The 23,816-nt window shown below is 36.4% G+C and overlaps 1 protein-coding gene across 1 annotated transcript in view; it reads left to right on the top strand.

Moving 5' to 3' along the window:
- LOC140142083 (unconventional myosin-Ia-like) overlaps positions 1–23,816 on the top strand; it is a 115,344-nt gene that overhangs the window by 50,346 nt on the left and 41,182 nt on the right. The window contains 6 exon segments of the mRNA XM_072164035.1: positions 13,251–13,366; positions 14,839–14,933; positions 18,856–18,960; positions 20,313–20,359; positions 22,112–22,175; positions 22,636–22,734. Coding sequence (XP_072020136.1) covers positions 13,251–13,366; positions 14,839–14,933; positions 18,856–18,960; positions 20,313–20,359; positions 22,112–22,175; positions 22,636–22,734 — 526 coding nt within the window.

The raw sequence follows: 23,816 nt of genomic DNA, 5'->3' as shown, positions 1-23,816 counted from the left end.
TCTTCATCATCAATCATTGATTGCTATGCAATCTGCGTCCTAGATGCACGTGCTGGCATCTTGTTGTAATCACTTCCAAAACCATACAGCGATAAAATATACAAAATTAAAGCTAAACAAAAAGAAAAAAGAGTTTTTCTTTATATATCTTTTCATTAATTTAACTGTAAATTAATTAATTTAAGGGGGTACTACACCCCTGCCCAAATTTGTGCATATTTTTGCATTTTTCTCAAAAATTATAGGGCATTGGGGACAAGTAAGATATGAATATTATAGGGCAAGGACTACAACTACTGCACTGGAAATTTTATTTCAGCACAAACAACAGTTGTGGAGTAACAGTCAAAAATGAGGGAAAACCAATATTTGATCAATAAATCAATAACTACTTGCTTTGAGTTGCTGAATTTTCAGTACAGTAGTTGTAGTCCTTGCCCCTATAATATATATATCTTACTTGTCACCAATGTGCTATAATTTTGAGAAAAATGCAAAAAATAGGCACAAATTGGCCAGGGGTGTAGTAATTCTGTTGTTCAATATTTTGGCGAAAAAACCTGCAAAATGGCTTATTATGCATGTTTTTTATGAAAGCAATTATTTCAAAGTCTTGGCACAAGTTTAAGCATTCAAAATCTTCAGGTTATGCTAAGTATTGCTCTCAATTTTACTCTTTCATCTTAATTTCCATTGATGGAAAGAGAAATAAAAACATTTTCGCCACAATTGGATTGAAACTACACTACAAGATTCATAAGGTATCTGACTGGTACACACAGAGTACCTACACAGTACCAATGCTGCTACTGTACAAGACTCAAGAACAGTGGTACTGCACTGGTACTACACTGGTGTTTCCCTGGTACTGCTCAGTGCAAGTATTTGAAATTCCAGGCTATGAAATATAGGTTTTTGTCCTTTTCTTCTCAATACCAGCCTAGTGTAGTGCAAGTCTTTGAAATTGATTATTCCGTGCTATGAAAGACATGTCAAAATACAGGTTTTTGCACTTTTCTTCCGAAAAAATGGTTGACTATAATGGATTAGGCATGAGTTGTTTTATGTGGCAAATCAGAATCGGGATCAGAATAAGACTATTTTAATTTTTAAAAAGAAATAAGGTTGAATTTTTGTGACATCAATTGTAGTTGTGTATATTGGTATTCATCACATGATACTTGGCGTGAGTAAGGATGGAGGATACTTATCATGTCTGGTCTCATCTTCATCTTCATCATTCAAAGATTGATACATGTGCTGAATGTGATTTATATGTTATGTGCTGGCATTTGTAGCATGCTAACATATGTAGGAATTCATCACTTAGTAATTCATGACTGGTAGGAGGTTAGTCATCGTGATCCTCCATTGCACACATTTCAACATCTTCATCTTTGAATGATTGATACATCCAGTGGTTGTTATGTGAATATTTCTATGGTATAGATTCTTTCCCTCAACACATGGATTGAAAGCAGGGGTAGCGCAAGCACAAAAATTCAAAGGGTCCAATTTAATTTATCTGGACCCTTAGGTACCTGCAAAACCAACATTTAAGGGGTCCAATGAGAATTTAAGGAGCCCATCTGTCCAAAATTCTAAACTTTGGAACTGTTTTTTTTAAATGAACGATTCTTAGGCCAAAAAAAAAAAGGTTTGTCTCAAAGCTTTTTTTTTTATAGTTTTTCCAGAAAAATCGGAGAAAAGCAGACTTTTTCTCAAAATACCATGAAAAAGTCGGAATAAAAAAAAAAAAAAAAAAAAAGAAAAATCGCATTTAGCATTTGTTTTTAAATTTCTCGTGAGCTTTGAGACAAACCTTTTTTTTTTTGGCCTTATACTGATTTACACCTCAGTGCATCGTAAAATTAAGGAGTCCATACAGTTTTTATCAGACCCTTTGGTCACTTTCAACTTGTGATTTAAGGAGTCCAAAATGGCCAAAATGACAAAAATAAGGAGTCCCTGGATGCGCTGACGGGTCATATGTGACCCCTGATTGGAAGTAGTAGATCAGTCTATTACTTACATGCTTAACAGTTGCCAGATGATATTGACAATGATAATGATGACTGACTGACTACATGTACATGATGACAATGGTGATGAAATATGAGATATGGCAATAAAATTATGATGATGATGATGATGATGATGACAATCGAATGATGAGGATGGTGGCATTTAATGACAAATGATGATGACAATGTTGATAATAATGATGACAAGGTAGATAATGATTATAACACTATCTATGGTTAGCTGCCATATTTTCTGTCTTCAAAGATCTAACAGCATGGAACATCTTCACTGTACATCTTCAGAAGTAGCACTTTGCATTTTCAATGAATAATTTACATGAGAATATTTTGTTTCATTTTCACAAAATGTGATTCAAGTGAAATGCAAAAAGCGCATGTGTAAAGTTATGAATCTGTATTTTGTGCCATTAAAATTTGTTTAACTAAACAAAGATAATGGTGGAAGTTCATTAGTATTAAACTGAATTTTTTGTCACAGATTTGTCATACATGTATTACTAGCGGCAAGTCAAGTTTCTAGTAAATCAATTCCAATGATTACATCAAAGACTAAAAGGTAGGGAACATCACAACAAACCAACAAACAATTCAATTAATACTGTGACCCCATCACTCTGTCTTGGGAGCTATAAACCATCACATTAAATGCCAGAAGGGGAAATAAGTGATACAGAAATAGACACGTCACAAATATATAAATAGTTAGTTCTTAACATAAGCCATATACAAAGGTTGAGAAAAGATTTCTTTACTGTTTTAGTGATTCTTTTACAAGATTGAAATATCAAATGAAAAATAATTGATATATAATTGGGATTACATCGGGGGCACTCAACTTTAGAAGTGACGGGTATGTGCCTACCGGTGTCGCAAAGTAGGGGCCAATCGGGTACAAAGCGTTAGTTTACAAAAAGGGGGTAATTGGGGACAAACAAAATCAAAAAGGGGTTCATTGGGTACAATATTTTGAAAAAAGGGGTCATTGATTATAAGATTTCAAAAAAAGGGTCATCGGGTAGAAAATGTTGACATTTTGCTGATGCTATTCTAGAAAATCTAGAAAAAGAGGGGGCCATTGGGTAGCCGCAACCAAAAAAGGGGTCATTGGGTAGCCGCAACTAAAAAAGGGGGGTCATCGGATATGACTTTTAAAAAAAGGGGGTCATCGGGTATAGTCGACTATTGACAGGCACATACCGTCACTTCCAAAGTTGAGTTCCCCCCCCCCCCTCCCGGGGATTACATATGACTCTTCTTGTACTGGATTAGTCAGGAGCTGTAGTGGAGTAGAACAGATTCAGTGGCAGGGGTAAAAAAAAAAAAAAAAAAATCAATTTAATTTTTCTGGACCCTTTGGTACCTGCAAAACCAACATTTAAGGGGTCCGATGAGAATTTAAATTTCAGAACTTGTCAAATATTCCAGTGAAATTAAATAGTGTTGTTGGCCTCTGTTGATTTACTGATCTTTTATTTTTTATTTTTAATTGATGATTTATGCCTCCGTGCATCATGAAATTAAGGAGTCCATACAGTTATTATCGGACCCTTTGGTCACTTTCAACTTGAGATTTAAGGAGTCCAAAATGGGCAAAATCAAAAAATAAGGAGTCCCTGGATGCGCAAACTCCTTAAATGCGACCCCTGTTCAGTGGATCATGAGACACATTTGATATTTAAAAGGGAAATACTGCGTATCCTATGGTCCAGCAATACATCTCAAATAAAGACATTAGATCAAGAACTAGTCATCAGTAGTTGACCTCGACTCACAAACATCATTTTGAAGAGATGGCTTCAATGATTTGCAACAAATTCCACTTCCCATGGAATCTCTACAAATGGACTCTGACTTCGGGCAAGCTTAGACCAGGTAGATCAAGGATTATATGGAAGGATCTAATAAGTGAAATGGACTGAAGTGTAAAGGATGCAGAACTCACTGCTCAGGTCCGCACAGTTTGGAAGCAAGCTGGACTGGAACTAGGAGCAATTTGTTTTTGAACGTTGCTCCTGGTTCACTGGGATTTTTCAAAAACCAGGAGCAATTTCTGAAGAAACAGGAGGAATTATTATCAAATAGCAAATCCTTTTCTGCCTATACATTTCAGCATACCAGCACTACTGCATCAAATGCAAAACTGGAACCAGGAGCAATTTCTTTTAGAAAATTGCTTCTGGTTCAAAGACCAGGAGCAATTGGTAGCTTTACGAGGGCAAATTTGCTCCCATCGCCTGCTTATTTCAAGGCTTGTTTGGAAGCTTCTCTCATGCCAGGCAGCAAGTACAGAAATGTGTAATGCTGTCTGATAGGTAGGAAGGTATGAGATGGAAGTACGTTGACCACTATACTTCACTGTCATAACAGTTTTGCACATCGTTTTATCCAATCAATAAATGGTAGGCAAATGGATTCTAATGCAATCAAAGGTACTGATTTTTTAACTTCAGCTAATTTGTGTGATTAACTGTTTTTATAAGAGATCGTTACTGAAAATTATAATATTATATTTTAGAGTGCGTGTAGATACATGTAGATGGATAAAATCTATATAATTTTCATGTAGTTAATATCAGCAAAAGGATAAGGAAGTGAACAAAATGCGAGCAGTTCTTCCAAATTGTTGTGAAAGGACTGAACATAAATTACTGTATTGTTTGTATTAAACGCTCCCCCTCTAATAAACACCCCTCCAATTTTTCAATGAAAAAGGGGACAAAACTACAAAAATTGCCACGCCATAAGCCCATGTTGTGAAAACACTAAAAATTCACTTCTAATAAACACATCCCCTACCCTTTGGAAAATGCAACACCCAAACAATATGGTATGTTCAATTATTACAGGTATTATTACAACTCTCTCCACGTGGAAGTCAACTGCAGACGACAAGTTTAAATTTGTTTTTAATTCAAAAAAATTCAGAATTGTAAATTTTTATGTCTATATTTGAAATCAGCATGAAAATGCATTAAAATGAGTACAAACAAGCCTAGTATTGGTTCAGTGGTTCGTAAGATAGTTCTTAATATTTTGAGAAAATATCTAAACATTTAGGACTGGTGGATGCCCCAAATTGAACATGCATGGAAACAACTGTGTCACTCTTTGAACATGATTTACTCGTACGTACATAGAAACATACTGTTATTTTTAGTGCATTATACAGCAAATAATTATGCTTTATTCTATAAATGTATAGTAAATAAATGCAATAATGGAATTGGTAGAATGTTTGCGAAGATTGGAAACATATTGCTCTGTCACCATGACAACAATTGTATCTACATATATTCTGGTGTATGCCCTGAGCAGAAGTACATGTAAGTGTTTTATTAAAGTATTATATTTAATGCAGATTAAAGTGATGCTAAATAACCTAAGGAAGTATTTTGGAATTTTGTCCAAATAAAGTGGACATTTTTTATATACATGCCACAATAATGTCAATGAACTTGATCAAACTGTAGCATACTACTTTAGAAACTGCAATATTTCAGCAGCTTATAGTTTAAAATATTTTATCAAGACGTTTGCAAGTTTTCTGTGAGTGTCATTATTTATTCTGAAATTAATTTAATTATTTTACCCTAAAAAGACTCAAAATTAATGATATTACGTGAGGTTCTGTGCAAATTAATTTATTCTGATTGCATGGAAGCTAATATCATGTTTTATAATCCACAGATTAAGCCGAAGATTAAATTGGCTGTCCATACCATATCGCTAATGAACGAAATAGCTGTAGGGTGATTTGTAACTAACGCTGATGTACAAGAGGACCCAATAAATAACCAAAGCATTAATTGGTGTAATAGGTAATGGACAATATTGCTAGTATCAATATGTGGAGAAAGGAAGGAAGAGATTGTTAGAAACAACCCTTTGCCATTTGCCTTATCACTTTTATTGCTTTGGATGTGAAAGTGCAATGGACATAGACTTTTACGCAGGACTAAGCTGTTTATTTGTTTGTTTTGTTTTAATGATCCTTCTGAAGAATCCAGCAACCACCCCTCCCTTCCGAACTATACTGGCATCCTAGACTGAATCGGGTCTGCTTGTCCCTTTTTCAGCCGATATATGGAATAACCCCTCCCCAACATGTTGTGTCAAACCAGGATACCCAGTAAAATGCTATTTTAAGCCTTGATTAGCCTTGACAAAAAAAGAAAAGTACATGTAACTTTGCAGATTAGTGACCAGTTTCTACAAAGTTTCGCATCTTTCTGAAAATATGCCATTTTCAGACAAGCCCATTTTGGACGGTGCAGTATAGTATTTGGTGTCAAGAAAGGACTAAATGAATTCCAGTATCAAACACCACACAAAATGAAATGATGAAGCAACTTCGACAATAAGGTCCACCATGGTAATCACAATCATAACCTTAAATACTGTAAACATTTAACTTTTTCCTTTCCATTACTACATAAGCCCTACAGCTCCAATCATATCCTGACACTATAAAACTTGACAGAAAAGTATAAAATGAAGCTGAGTATGAGCCACATGGCCAATTGTCACATGATGCTTATGATAATTTTTATTTCTTGACTTTATGACTCTTGAGCAAACTGACATATAGCCTATAATAAATTGAGAGAGCAGAAAAAAAATCAGGATTCAGTGGGGTTTGAACCCCAAATCTCATGATTATCGGTCAAGAGTTATACCACTGGACAACCCGAGTTCACAGGTGGACAACCCGAGTTCACAGGTTGTACAAAAGTGAGTAATCTCATCTATGATTGCATACCTCTTTATTATGTCTTAGAGTGGGTAACTATAAAATATTCATTATGTCTTAGAGTGGGTAACTATAAAATATATAATGAAGAAATGAGGCGGCCTAATATGCTTCACCTTGGCTGTCTCATTATTCTTGTTCATTTCATAGGTAACACTGTAACTGTTACAGTAAACTCCATCGAAGTAAAATTTATGTGTGCTAAAGATACAACTTAATTAATTCGCTCCTCTACTCCATCTTGACTTGGGACATGATGAAACTATGCAGTTACAGGACAGGAAACCATAAAATACTAAATTTAGCTGATACTTTATTTTACAGTTAGCCAATGACAATAATTTTTGTGGGGACATAATTTTGTGAATCCAAAACTGTTCAAAGTATAAAAATGTTATATTCGCAAATCTGGAAAATGCTGATAACAACAGTAAAATTAAATGCTTTCCGAAATAAGTAGATATCCAGTATTCAAATGAGACTGAATGGACGGAAGTAAGGGAAAATAAAATATAAGATCTGTGCTGGAGTCTACCATGGTCAAATAAATAATAATATGGGAATAAACCAATATGTGTGACAGGATGTTTGTAGTTATCTTCTTTATCAATTTCACTATATAGATTAATATCCGTGCATAATAATAACTTGTTATATTGCCAGTGGGACTGAAGGTGAAGCAATTAAAAACTGTGAACTTGGGCGTTATTGTGTTGTTCTTAATTTAGGGTGGGGTTGGATTGTGTGTTATCAACTGTGAGTTTGATGCTGAGGCCAAAACAAGAATTGTCTTTGAAAAAAAAGCATCATGGATGAAGATGATATTTCATAATTTTGCATTGATATTAAAAGTCCCTAAGCATGTGTGTGTGTGTGTATTGGGGGAGGGGTGGAATAAATAACTTGGTAGGATATACTTGATGAAGGATAAAAACCTGACTTAAATTGGTAAAAACCACCAGGTTAAAGCAAAACTAGTCACATGTTTAATCACTAGGCAAACGGTTGAGCTTTTTATAGCAAAGTGTCAGTTGTGTCAAAATAGATGCATTGAAAAATCAGTGACTGTCATTTTCACAGCTTAATATTGTTATTAATACTGGAGCAACTCCCGACGAACACTAGTACGATTGAGCTACATGTATGATGTTAATATTAACAGGCAGTGAGTAGTAATACATCATATGGTTATTGATTGAACAAATATGTATTACTTACAGAGGTTGTGGGTTAATAATGAAAACATAAATGAAAATAATAGATTTTGTGTTTAATTTCCGTTGAACAATTAAAGCAGAATTGCCCTTGTGTTTAAGATAGGATGGTAGCTGTGTTCAAAATTTGTTACCAGGAGTATTGCTAATCAATCGTATACAATGTACATTGTGTTAGTCAAGGGGGATAGGAGTTTTCTTTAGAAAAGGGTATAGAGGAGCAGGGGTAGTGCTAGGTTTTTGTGGGTTGTATTAAAACGCCAAGTCATATAGTGATAGGGGTACGTAGTTGACTGATTTCCCCAAGTAGAATACACAAAATTCACAATTTCACCAAATGAAATGAATTTTTTAAACAAACATTGACCAATCAGCAAATGGCAAATATAAAAGCAATTAAAAAATTTGGCATCAAACAAGGAATAGATTAAATTCCCTTAGGGCAATGAAGTCAAATTTGGAAACACAAGTGAGTCCTATTTAAAAGAGATTCAAGTTGCTAATCAGGGCTGTAGCAAGGTTGAAAAATGTGGGGCGGCTGTCACAAGTGTGGGGCTGCCAAAATGCAAATATATGCTCAAATTGAAATAAAGATATATTAAAGAAAAACATAACAAATTTCTCAAAAAGTTGGGCAGCCATGGGCGGCCTCCCTGCTGCCTCACTTGCCGTGGCCCTGTTGCCAGTGGTACTATTAGTATTACTAAGAGAGGACCATTGAAATGAAATGATTTTGTGTTGAAATTCACTCAAAATCACAACATTTACAGAGCTACAAGTGAACAGCGTTAATTTGTACTGCATTATGTTTGAAAAGGGTATGATTAATTCTAAAGACAGTCAATATGATCCCAATGAGACCGATAAATATTTTGACCCCTCCCATACCTGAAAATAGTGAATCCCCTCCCCCAGGGGTCCGGATTCTGGAATTAGCAGATTCCCATCTCCCTGACGTTGTATTGTGAGTCACACCATGCGTTTAGGGGCACCATTGATCTTGTAATAGTGTGAACACTTACGTATTCATGACAAACATGTCACTTACAGTGTAAGAAATCAGGCCTGTAGCAGAGGGGGAGGGTTGAGAGGTTTGATTGAAACCTTGAAAGTTTCAGCATTATAAAAAGAGGCAAGAAAAAGGGAAGGAATAGATTTATATGCTCACAATTTCCTATGTAATATTGACTTTCTACATATATGTTAATATGTATAGTTTGTTTTAGGGGCAGGCCCTGCAACATTTCCTTTTTATAAGGATTTAATGTGCACACTGTAAATGTTTTTGCTGTATATAGGTTTTCTAATACTACAAGTAAACATAAACACGATAAAGTCCAAAAATGACTGGAAATGCCTGCAGGAGACATTTAAATTTGAACATCTTTCTGGGCTAAATGCACAGTACTACACTGTTATGATAAGGATAATGAACTGAGTGCAATGCATTCGTCAAGATAATCGCACGCGCCGTGGAGTTATTGCATTTAGCTCGAGAGCCGATAGGCTCAAGAGCTAAATGCAATAACTCCATGGCAAGTGCAATTATCTTGACGAATGCATTTGCACGAGTACATTATCCGTCATACACTTTGAGTGTAGGCCTATTAAAACAATAGGCAATATTAATTGCTGCATTCATTATATTAGTTTTAATATTAGGAAAAAAATCTTACATTTTAAAAACACCGTCAGGACATTGACCAGCTGCGTAGCATTTAACTGGTAAAGAAAATCAATCCCTGTATAAGTTAACTATCAATGGTATCGATTGCGCCATACGTCATACTTTAGTAACTTATTCACGCATGGTTTGTAACCAATTGACTTTATGTTGTGATCATTTAATATCGTGGTTTCGAACACAGAGAGCACTGAACCAGTTCACTTGGAAACGATCGATTTAGATGTCCGACTAGTACTACGATGAATATCAACTGGACTTTATAGCTCTATAATTTGAACTTTAAAATCTACTTATATTAAAACACACGACATTGGGATTTAACAATTTGTTCAGTATTGTCATAGGCCTTCAAACACATGTGTTTGAAGGCCTATGGTATTATAAAGCATGATCATGATATTATGCGCTAGTGTGTGTTTCCCGGGCCCGGCTATGTTATTTTAGATATAGGCCTACATGTATTTCATTTGTAAAATGCTGAATATTTTGCAATGGTGTCATCTTGTATAATTATGATCCACCTGTTTTTGGCCCTTTTTAATTAATAGAAGCTCGATTATTCTCATTTTATGTTTGATTTATTTGAGGTCATTAATCATAATTTATGACAATGATATTTGCACAAGCGATTGCCGAATAGGGTGCAACTCTACTAGTCTTATTACAAGACTGCCCTACCCCAACCCTAAACCCTAACCCTAAACTCCGTAAAAGAGGACTGGACTCAAGTCTCGCAAGTTGCACCCTATTCGATAATTGTACCCTATTATAGAACACCGCTTGTAACTATACCATTTTAACACCACAGAATGTATATTCGTATTTTTTGATGGTATATATATCGAACAGACAATTATAATAGTTATGTGACCTCTGTGTCGTAAAGCGCCACCTAACTCTACTATATGGTTATGTGAAAGTTGTATTTCTAGTATTTGAGCGTGCACGTATTATCTAGAATCTATTGTTTAGCGTGCAGGTTTTAGATAATGCATTGTTTAGCGTGCAGGTTTATATAATTTGGGCTGTGAAGGGTAGTTCGCGAAAATAATGCACGGGAGAAGAATACATAACGATGAATAGAAACGGGCACTAGAAGTGTATTAACGGATACTGGAGGTGCTTTTAATAGAAACACCCTAACTGGGAACCCTGAGTCTGGAAAAAGAGCATTATGTTGTCTCTTCTTTGAGTGTTTGCAGGAGTCTATATATACACAAGTCCCGGGACACAAGTATACAACTTCATTTGTCATTATCAGGACCTAGATTGCATAGTGAAAAATAGCAGTAGCCAATTTTGTTTGAATATGTGGATTGTACAGATCAGCTTTATTATTAAAATCATGTTATTCTAAATTTATTTTAAGATTCTGCTTTCTGCGGTCTTAACAGCCTTACATACGTGTCACCCCAAAGTGGGAGTCCCCGGATTTCAGCACATCAGATCAAAGCTCCCATTGGGCGCCCCATTTCTTTTTTAAAGGAATTTTTATTAAATACAACAATGAGTTGCATACAAGTAACAAGTCCAAACACTGTATTGTATTATTATAGCTGAACAGATTTTCAACTAAACTTTGATATTTTAACATCAAATTGAAACTGAACCGATTTAGGTTTGATAACATCATTGCCCCAGTGTGAAAAAGGAAATGTCAAACTTCTCTTCCAAAATGTCATCAGTTCCAAGTAAAAAAAAAAAAAAAAAAAAAAGAAGGATGTATGTAGGCAGCATTGTGTTTCTTTGAGCAATTGAGTATGTGAGAAAAGTGTAAATCCGGAAGGGATTTAAGATAATCAGCGCTGTCAGAGATGGAAATTGGATCATCATCCCATGTTGCTCTATGAGCCAAAATAGTCTTATTACTTGCGACACAGACTATTTTCCAGCAGTCAAAGTCCCTGTGCATTGTATGCTGTGAATTTTCGCATATTCATGAGGGCCGATCGTGCCATGTCTGACAATCATGCCAGCGTTGCATGCCTGCGTTGTGTGTCTGTAAAAATACACGGTACTTGTGTTGCAGTTTTGCCTGTCGCATTTCATGGAACGATCGGCCCTCATTATCGGATGATGCTGAGACTTTGATTGTTTGGGGTTAATCAGTCTCTTTAGTCCATGGTTTGTTAACAATCACAGCTCAAAATAAAGAACTTTGCCCTGACGGATGATGTTTGAGACTCTAGTGTTGTTTGCGTGGGATATTACAATGATTTGCAGTATCAAAAATGTTACATTGTATCGGGTATGGGTAATTGGTTTTAAAATTGTCCTAAAGGGGATAAATTCTTCGTTCCTTGATTTACTTACAGAAAACAATAACATATTTCCAGAACAATTTGGCCAGTGCTAAGTATATTTCCTGGTCCTGTCATTCCCCAAACTATGGCGTGCATGCATACGCTTGTGGAAAACTTTTTGAAAGGGAGGTGTTTTGGAATATCACATCAAATTTTCACCATTTTTTTGGGGGGGGAGCCTTTTATAAATTTTAAATATTTCCTTCAGTAACTTGGTGTTTTAGAGTGTACTTTCTGTTTATATGGTAATCTCACAAAAGGGTGTATTTAAGGAGACTTTGCTACAAATAAAGTGGTGTTTTAATACAAAAGGAGTAATTTTCCATTCCTTTCCATGAGCATGTCCACATTCTGGAGAGTGACAGAACTGGGTTATGTTTGTAGCAGAGATATTAGATGTGCAGAATCAAGTTTTCAGAGCATCGTAAAGAAAGAGGATGGATCTATTCTTCCTTGGATGTTCTATATTTATCTATGTATATATTTTACTGCATTCAGGTCAACTTGCCAAATCACTATGGACCACAATGGCCCCATCCCAATGCAATAGTTCAATAACCTCAAATTATAGCATCATAGAGCAAAACTTGACCTCAAGTTGCGGAGTATGAGTTTGTGTACCCAAATTTTCAAAGGTCTTTCAATGATTGTGCAACTGTATTGGGGGTTAATGAAATGTACCCTGATAGATGAGCATGTTGTGGATCCTAGTGAATATTCTCTAAATTCGAACCTTTACAAATATAGGCACTGAAAACAGGTTTATATCATCGGATCAATTCTTGCTCCGATTCTTATTACATAGGTTTGCAGATTTTCATATTAGGGGGAAACATTTGTGTCAAAGTTTCCTGAAATTTGATTTGATTACCTCAAAGGGAGATAACAAGCATCCGGACCCATCTTATTTAGTAAGCAGCGGAAAGTAGGGGTTTATTGATGTGACCCCTATTTTGTATTCAAGTTTCATCTCAAATGGCAAAAAGCAATAAGTAGGCATGCAATTGAATGGTGTACTGAGCCCTGAGGTTCTAAATGAAACATTTGCTTGAGATAGTTATTGAATGAAATTGTGTTGTGCTCTAGTTGCAGAATTATTGAATTTGCTCTACATGCAATTTTCTTGATTATTTACAGAATGTTCTGGTGAATCAGAAAATAGTGTAAACTGTATCTGTCAACAATGTGTATATCATAATGAATTTTTCTGTTATTCTGACATTTTTGCTTGATTTGTTTGCTTTCTTGCAGACCTATATTGGCAGTGTTGTGGTATCCATGAACCCTTATAAGAAGCTACCTCTGTACTCATTAGAAAAGATACAAGAATATAGGGGCATGAACCTATATGAATTGCCTCCTCACATGTAAGTATACACAAAGGTTCTGTTATTCTTTCATAGTACAATGTATTTTGTCAATGCACAAAATGGTACAGGTTTAACTCATAATCACAAACTTATGGGTTCGAAAACTGAAGCAGTAGTGTGGTACTTGGGGAAGTGCTTTCACCTTTAATACTAAAGGAAAACACATCTTGGAGGAGGGGTACCCTTCAGCATTGCAATTGGCATCAAATGTTTTACTTTCCCTTGTCTGGGAGCTTGGGATCTTGCCAAGGCATTCATTTGCCTCTTTTCCACTTTTTATGTCTGCTGGTGTGAAATATTTGTGATGTTGATGGGGAAGTTAATATTCGAAAATTTTAACAAGCCTTATACTTGGTCCATGACAGTGCGGTTGCCATGTTGTGCATTGTCAAAGCACTTCAACTCTACTGAATCTCTCCACCCAAGTATATTAGGTACCTGGCATATACTATGAAAGTAAGTAGGTTTACTCTGTAAGGTAGAGTGGTGTGCTCCTAGCAAAATACTGACAGAATAATGCCCAAATATTTCCCTTACAGTATGATATTGACTGAAACTTCTTATGGCAAGAGTGTTAAGTTCCAAAACATTTTCAGAAAGAAGAGACATGCACTAAAGTTTATTCAGCTTATAATTGGCAAAAAAATAAGACTCATAATATGGTGTATTGATATAGAAGGGTGCACTCAGTTGGGCATAGCACCTACACCAGTTACGAGTTGCTTAATGCGCAACTGGAAAATGCTTATATGTGAATTTACACAAGCATATTAAAGTTGGGACTTAATTGACAAGCGCAATAACAAAATGTTTTGCCAATTATAAGCCGAACAAACTTTAGATCCACTATGGTCAGAGCATTTGTACCACATGGATGGAAAAGTGATAGTAGCTTATGGCTGGGATAGATCATACCGTGGCCTGAACATAGTGAACAAATTTAACATCTCTCAGATGAAACAACTGGGCCATGCATACATAATACAGAGAGGATAGCCTAAGCATTTAGCACTGCATGGCACAGACTTACCTATACGCTGGCGAGTTACGTAATTAATCGGATTAACTACCATAGCAATAGGTACAAACAATTTTGAATATACGCGCTGCACTACAAGCAGGTTGCACTCATCACCTGTCTTCAATCATATAATAGATTGAATACAATACCCCTCTTTTCAATGAGACTAATCTTACAGGTGCAAGTGATTAGCATTTCTTTGACATCTATGATTCAATGCAGAGGTACCGCATGAACGTTGTAGTGCAGCGCGGTATAATCAAAAAAAATTGTTTGTACATATTGCTATGGTAGTTAATCCGATTATTACGTAACTTCGCCAGCGTATACCTTGTCTCAGCTTGCTTGCGAAAACAAACTGTTTTATCATAATTGAGTGTATGTGGTTGTTGTTTTAGCTCTATCAATCCACCATCTTTAATCCTTTCCTCTTCCCATTACATCTCAGCTATGCTATAACAGATGATGCCTACAGAGCCATGCGTGATAAGAACAGAGATCAATGTATCATCATATCAGGGGAGAGTGGTGCAGGAAAAACAGGTAAGATCACCCTTTAGATAACTGAAATCTTTGCCTTATGCAACATTTATTCAGACAGTTTGAGGCTATTTATAGAATAGATGGAGAAGATGGAACAATGTTGCAGGGAAGCGTAGCATGGGGACTTGGCAACAGTTGTAAATACTGAACAACCTGTCAAGAGATTCAGTTCTTCTGCCTGAATAAAATTATGTCAAAAAAGAGGACAAAGGGTCCATTTTAATTGAAATTTCAGTCAAAGAAAAGAAGATAAAGGCCAACATTACAGACTATTCGCCAGTCAAAGATCCCTAGGTGATCATGCATGTCTGACAAATAATGCCAGCTTTGCATGCCGTTGTGTTTACGTGATTAGAGCGTTGCAAAGTTCTCAGATTTTTGGAGTCTCAAAACTGTCAACTGGCCAAAAAGTATCAATATCTCATATTTGCATGCCGGAATAAATTGTGTTGCAAGTAGCTCCAGGTTCACACAAAATCCGCATCAAGTGGGCTTGACTTTTTTACAAAAAAATAGAGCCCATTTCAAACACTGCTATTTTTTCACTTGGCAGGATGTGAAGCACCATGCAGACACTGATTGCTCTTGGGGAACAAAACCCAGATTTATTTAACTTTTGATGGAATATTGGGATATTCTAGTTGAAATCCATACACCTATGGAAGACATGACCTTAATCTTTTGCACAGGGAGTGTGAATTTCAAATGGATTACCTGAATGGATGACTCCATTTGAAATTCACATTCCCTGTATGGGAATTTATGGTCATGTCTTGCATGGGAGGGGGGTGTATGGGTTTTAACTGGAATAGCCCAATGCACTGTGAAAGCAAGGACATAAAGTTGATGTTCCTTTGGTGACATGGTATGTCTTCACATAGGGTAACGATAAATGCCAACATTCAGCTCAGAGGAAATTACTTCAAAATATAGATATATTTGGATCCTCTTTGTACCCTAAAGACTGGGTCAATTAAAGTTTATGGGTTGATGTTCAATTGAATATGACAGGCTTATTCAGTACAGTATATCTGTATTCCACAGTCATCTATTCTGGGAAAGCAAACAGGTGCTTAAAAACAGCACTTTAAAGCTGATGCTAACTGTCTGCTATAAAGGCATTGACCTATATAGAAATAACAGCATTATCACATATACACACATACATCCCCCACTTTAAAAGACCTGCAAAACAACTGTCCAACTGTGGAGCCCATGAACCGAATATTTACCACCCAACCGAGGACACTGCTGGACACACCAAGGACACCCATTGGACATACCAGACTTTGTACATACCAAATGTAGACACCCTGGCAACTGTGAACATCCATGGTTGCAGTTGTGTCCCCATTTAGGTGGTAAAAACTCAAATCAAGATCCACAGTTGCAGGTTTTTACAAATGTACACACCCCAGACAAAGACAGACACCCACCCACCCCTACACTCCCCCTTCATATACACATACGGGTGGCCAAGCAAGCTAGGACATCAACTTTAAGCCGAAGCACATATTCTTATAGTCACTATACCATTCGGTATACACAGTTCACACAACTACCATTCTGTAGACACAGTTCACACACTATACCATTCTGTAGACACGGTTCACACACCCCTCCACACACATTGATCCAATCCTGCTTCATCATGTCTAGGAGAGCCCCTTACCCCCCCCACGCCATGAAGTCATACTTTCAATAGTATTTTTTGGCCATTGGTGCCCTCTTGCACAGACAATGTATTCAGGAGACCATGGACTTTCTCCTTTTGCTGTGTGTCCAGGGTTTGTGGAGAAAAAATATTGTATAAATGTTCTCGTTTTGGGGTGCTATGAAAGGCTCACACAATCACCCTCTCACACACATCGCCCCACCCACCCCAAATATACATCCACATTACACACATACAATACAAGCACAATCACCCCCTTACCCGCACCTGCACACACATCAACACTTTACATATCAAATTTGAGAAATATTTATCTCTTATTGTGTAAATGATCTCATTGATATAAATTTCGCAATCGGAAAAAGTATGTAAGTCATCCCCGGGAAGTCATCGAGACATTTCAGGAAGGAACAGAAACAAACATTTTGGGGTACCCGGGTCTGATTAGGTTTGCAAATCATGTAAATGAAAAACCAAATATCTGCTTGACCCATTTGAAAGTGATAGTATATAGAAGAAAGAGATACACTTGTTTTCCAGACACGACTTAATGGAGGTATTGGTAACAGTATTATGTTTATTCCAATCACCCAGTACAGAAATACATTAGATATATGGAATAGGATTTACATCATTGCTTTCAGATTTCTCCTTGAAATGTTCCGATATTAAAAGATAGAACGAAGTGTTCAAATCCACTTTATGGATTATAGAAGTAGCAATATCGCTCTTAAATTCAATTCAAATGTTTGTGCCCTACAGGACTCAAACCTGATTATTATTAACCCATAATGGTAGAATGTCTGAGCAGTTCAGGTGGAACTTGATCCAACTTTTCTATATAATAGCCCTGATGTGAGCATTTGGCCTTTCCAATGATGTCCATGTATGCATTGACAGGAGAGTAAACAGTTCAATGGGATGAAAGAGGAAGCCTTTCAGATATAATTTATCAGTCAAAGCATCTATCAATACAACTGAAGTACCCAGCCCAATTATACCACCTGATATTTGTTGTGATACGTGCCGTAACTGCCTCTGCAATGTCTTAAATCTGTTCTAGTATGCTGTGTAGTGACAAGATTGGCTGGATATTCTGTTATGATATGGGCTAATCAGGAAGGAGGGTGGGTGTAAGGGATGTGGGACTGAGGATAACATTTCAGTTATAGCTGCAGGGTTCAAAATGGTTTAGAGAATTGGCGCTTACTGCAATTTTCTCTGAAAAAGTGCTACTTTATAATTACTTTGTACCAAAGTGTACATTTTGTTCTCCATACTCCAGACCATTAGCAAGGCTATTGCATACATTCAGGCATGTGAGCCAGCTAATTGCCTTGTTGATATATGAGCAGTAAATAAAGAGAGAAAAAAAGCGAGAAAGCAAGTAAAAGATGGAATGAAAATGTAATAAAAGGACAAAATTACTTATTGCTTGTCAACTCCCATCTATGGCCCTGCCTTTAGCGTATTTGTTTAGTTTTTTCCAATTTGTATTATTTACAGGGTCAGTTTTGACCTGGGGTCTTAATTCATATAATGGCTGTGATTCATATGGTTAACTGCATCAGCAAGGTATTTAATTCCAGCACTGCGGCAATATTTCACTTAATAAGCTTGATAGATAGCCATACATGCCATTACAAGCACACGCTTCATAGATTACCATTTAGGAATAGTGACATAATGAGGCTTACTTGAAAAGATGGTCATCAATTAACTTGCTCATACTCCATTTATTCTGGATAGAGTTGTGGTAGGGACACTCCAATGTTTTAAAAGAGAAAAAAAGAAGATGACACCTTATGACACCTTTTTGAAGGCCTTGTCACCCAATTGTCCCTGTTTATAAATGTTGACCTTTGACCTTTATTTGTATTTATCTATCACTCAATTACCAAGTAATAAGACCATTTTTTAAATGAAAATTTCAGTAAAATTTGGTCAAATCTTTTGATTTCTGGTAAAAAAGAGGAACAAACTGTGAGTTGTTTTGTCCCCACTTGGGCAGACTTGGTGGGTATTTACAGCAATATTCACCCTTCCGTTACCTCCAGAGTCATGTGACCTATTCAATAATGATAAAAAAGGTAAGCATCTAGGTTTAGGCTTTACTTTAAGTCACAAGGAACTTTACCAGTTTACTATATTCCCAGACAAAATTACACAAATCTGAAGAAAAAAAAGTGAAACAGAAGACTTACAGCCTGCATGTTTTGATAATGTTATTTCCTAATTGTATTACAGAGGCAAGTAAAATAGTAATGCAGTATGTTGCAGCTGTGTGTGGTAAAGGCAAAGAAGTAGACAAAGTCAAGGAACAACTGCTTCAAAGTAACCCAGTATTAGAAGGTAAGAACATCGATGGCATATTATTTGGCGCACCTCAAGTTTGGTAGTGATTTCTGTGCTTTTTCGTGGTTGTATTTTAAGCATGTTGACAAATCACCCTTTTATATGTGTGTGTGTACGCTCTGCGCGATTGATATCATGTGTACGATGTGATACTCTGACCAGCAAAATACGCACCTACGTCACTATCAAACTTGAGGTGAACCAATGTATAGCTAGAGAGATCCTATGGTGGCAAGGAAATGTGCAGAAGTTATTGTATTGGAGGAGTTGTGAGTGGCAATGGCAAAGAAGGTGCTAAAGCAAAAGCTGGTAACCTCTGATTTGTGTACAAAAGTTTCATATAGCAACCTTACCAATTGCTCACAGGCTGTTCGAAACAACCAAAGGATGTTTCTATTAACTTCTTTTTAAACTTCTTCCCACATCATGACAGTTAAACTAAACTTTTAAAAACTTGGACAGAGCCCTGGACTCAATGGCACTTGTACTTCATAAAGTGTGATGCTTGGGATAAAGATAAGGAACATTCTGCTTCAAAATAACCTACACTTTGTTTCATCTCAAGTTTGGTAGTGATGTAGTAAACACCAAAGTAGATCTATTTTTGTGTGAAATTAAAGTGCTTAACCCACTGCCTATCCCATGTCAGGGCAGTAGTAGCAAGCTGGCAGAATTGTCAAAACAGGAAGTGAGGTTTACCTGGGATTGATAACCCTTTCAACTAGTTTCAATCTTTACCTGTAGAATATAGACCTACACATCCTAAAAGAAATGTAGCCAATGCAATTCAAGACAGGAAGCATTCACACCCTGTCATGGACTTCAATCTCTAATATTGTGTTTATATATTTATTTCCTGAAATGAATCAACATTTGTATCCAGTAACATATAAAGACTAGTCAAATATCTGTTTTGTGAACTACCATCACCTTTACACGGTTTGTACAAATAGCATATTTAAGATGCAATACAAGATAACACAGGCTAATTTTGGTTAATGGTGGTCAAAATATAGTCATACACCAATACCTAATTCCATCCAGTGAATGCTGGGTATTCTTTCTGGGTATGATGTTGTACATCCAGAGTGCATAAGGACTAACATCTTATTCACAGACATCAAGAGTTAAGTGAACTCAGCCATTTGGAATGAGTAAATTCTACATTTAGCAACACTTTGTCCTGTGTCTGAACTCTGAATCCATCTGTATAATGGTCACTTAAATATTTATCATATTTGTTTGATTAACCAGTGATCTTTGGCATGTTAATAGTCTTGTTTACCAGGAGTTTCCATTTTAACGATCATATTTGTTTTTCTTACCTTCTTATGTATTTTCTCTTTCAGCTTTTGGCAATGCAAAAACAACTAGGAATGATAATTCATCCAGATTTGTAAGTGATACTTTTTATTTCACACTATTTTAAATTAAACAGTTCTTGCTAACAAATACATTGAATGAAAATACTTGTTGATATAAAGCAGAAAGTGTCTTCTTTAATCCAACAAATATCACAGGTCTTCAACAAGAGCAGACAATTAGGGAATACAAGATAGGATTTTATCTTTTGCCTATCCAATATTGTGTCATAATGGATGGGCTGGCCAATATTTTTGAGTAGTGGATGCCGGCTCATTCTTATTCAGTTTTAGGTATAATTTGATTTTTCCAGAAAATTACAAGTTACTTTGTGAGGCCATTCCCGTTGTTTTAAATGAACGAAACCATCACAAAGCCACTGAACCGCATCATTGGTTTGCATGTGTATTACGCGAAAGCGTTATCACACAATCCTTGTGGATCAACAGAGAGCACACTGTCTTAGATGACTATCCACTTTCCTCTCATAATGTATAGCTGAAAACAAATTAGATTGTATAGATTCTTGACAAGACACATCAACTGAATAGAACATGTAATTTTCAAAAAACTGAAGGGTACCGCTACATGTATAAGTCAACCCACACAATTTGAAGACATTACTGAAATGTATTAGCTGTGAAAGAAGAAGAAGCTACTATATACAGATTAAAGTAATGAGGTGGGATACAGAACATTTTTAATGACTCTTTATACATTACGCAGGTGTATGTATTTTTTGATTGTTGGAGAAATAGAGTGGATTAAATATTAAATATTGTTAAGACTTAAATCTATTTCCAGTCATTCAAATTTGAATATTTGTTTGCGGAATACATTTCAAGTGTTGAACAAAGCTATCTAAAAGGCACTTTTGCCTACTTGTAACAAAATTTGAATATTTTATCAATTTCGTAACAAAGTATTATATAGGTGAATTTAGAATTCATTTAGAATTCATTTCAATTTGATGTGATAGTACATATAGGGGCAATCTATATGAGAGAGCATAGCACAGTCAAAATGGTCTAATTTCCAAATGCACAGTTCAATCCCCATTAGACAATCACAGCTCAGAATTTGACCTCAAGTTGTAGGGTATGAGTTTTTATACCCAACATATTCAAAGGTCATTTGGTGAATGTACAAACAAATTGAGGTTAGGAACTTAGTCTTGACACATTGGAATATTTTAGATCTATAATGTACATCAATGTGGGGTGTCTTTGGCCTGCATTGGGCTATTCCAGTTGAAATCCACACACCTTCTATGTTAGAGATGGCCTTAATCTCCCAAAACACAGGGGGTGCAGATTTAAAATTGAGTCACACATTCAGGTAACCCCACTTGAAATTTGCACTCCCTGTGTGGAAGATTATGGTCATTTTTTCCCATAGGGGTGTATAGATTGCAACTGGAATAGTGCATTGTGTTCCAAATGGGCATAGAGTGATGCTGTACTGTGTGGTGACTTCCTAAAACAATTTTCTCCAAACACCGCTTTTATCATGCAACATTTAAGGTGTGCTTGTGACACATTGTGTGATGTGTATTAACACATTACTTATTTATAGTGTTGCACTCATGCTTTTACTGTGAAATTTGTGCTGCGTTGACAGTCCCAAAGCGTGATTCACAAATCCATGCTGATCTCAATTTCGTATCTTGTATAGATTTGCCCTGTTATATGGCTACAATTGAATAAACTGAGTTTTCCACATAGATTTGCCTTGGCTTAGACCTGCACTAATAATCTGACAATGCTATTTATTGTTTGGTTTACAGGGAAAGTACATGGATATAGAATTTGACTTCAAGGGGGAACCTGTTGGAGGAGTTATTACAAAATGTAAGTGTCAAAAACTTAGCCAATCTGACAAAGTATTAAATTTAGTCTCGAGATGGCCTAAATTTTATTTTTTACATGTTAAGTGCTGCACAGAATAGAGGAATAAAAGGAAGAGGAGAGGGAGGGATAGTAGAGAAAGCAAAAGGGGGATATGTGCAAACAGCAAGAGGGAATGGGAGAGGAGAGCAGGAACAGGAGGGCGAGATTGCAAAAGAAAAGGAATGGGTGAGAGTCAGAAAGGGGAAAGAAGAGAGTGGAGGGGAGGCAAGAAGGAAGGAGTGAGTGCAGAGAAGGATAGAGAGTGAGAGAGATGAAATGAAAAGAGATAGTTGAGAGATGCAGAAAAAACAATAGAAAATAAAAGAGAACAAATTGAATGATTTGCACAAGAAGGGTAAGGTGAGGGTAAAGTAGAAAATGAATTTCTAACTTGTCATATATTTCACATTCTCTTTTGTAGATTTGTTAGAGAAATCCAGAGTAATTCATCAAGCAACCGGAGAAAGAAATTTTCATATATTCTATCAACTCCTGGCTGGTGCACCTGAGCTACTACTCAGTAAGTGGTATAAATGCTTCAAAAATGTGTGCGACTTCTTGTCTGTAACTGAGTAATGCTTAACCCCATGAGAACTACCTGCCGATTGGCCGAAATGAAGTTTTCATTACCAATTGGCCCAATCAGCAACATTGTTAGAATAATTTCATCACACATAAAATTGGGTTGAATTATTTGCAAACCTCCATTCTGATTGGTGATTAAAGTGAAAATAACATGTAATTAACCAATCAGAGGCAATATTAGATCGGCAGGTAGTGCTGAGGGGGTTAACATATTTATGTTCATTGCAGGATTCAATCTTACCTTCATAATGTTTGTGACATCCCAAATAATGACTTGTTTACTTATTTTACCAAAGTTTTTAAAAAACCTTATGGATGTGTAGCAAGGCTTTTTCAGAGGGTGGCAAAGGATGGCAAGATGACTTCTAGGGGAGCTGGAGGCCACAGTTGGTCAAAAAAATGGTCAAAAAAGGCCTGAAAATCTTTAAAATATCAGCGGCCAGCATCTCAGGGGAGGAGCTCACAGGGGGAGGGTGCTCCCCTTCCTCTTCCCCCGTCTTGGTTGTGGAAGCACAATATTTTACGATTTGGGTGAAACAAAGAACAAAATAGTGTGTTTCTTACTCTTGAGACTTAAAGTGGCCTCTTATTGAAGTAAGAAAGCCTGTCTGGTGATGAGTGCTCTTCAGTTCAGGTATAGTAAACAATCAAGATGTAAGAAATACACTTGTGATGCAGACAATAATAGGCATACCATGGAGGTAGCTGCATTCTGATTGGATGAGAACTGGACATAAAAATATGTTGAATGCATGCATGCTCTAACTGTATTTTAATGTGACTCTGAACACAAGTTTCTAAATAGATTGAATGTAAATTAGGATTATGGTTTTATAGGATATTTGTGACCCAATGTGAGTAAGTGAGACTGAATGAGGGAAAGGGCAAAACTGAGATATTTCTACCATGTTTATGAGCTGCTATTGGAAGGGGGAATGTTCCTCTAGATTATTTTGCTGTGCACTCATTAAACTGTTGTGCCAATTATGCATGCCAAGTGCTACTTCTGCAATCCTT

This window comes from Amphiura filiformis, chromosome 20 (assembly GCF_039555335.1).
Source record: "Amphiura filiformis chromosome 20, Afil_fr2py, whole genome shotgun sequence".
NCBI lineage: Eukaryota > Metazoa > Echinodermata > Ophiuroidea > Amphilepidida > Amphiuridae > Amphiura > Amphiura filiformis.
The sequence above is the reverse complement of the archived record's forward strand: the minus strand, read 5'-3'. Positions and strand labels throughout refer to the sequence as shown.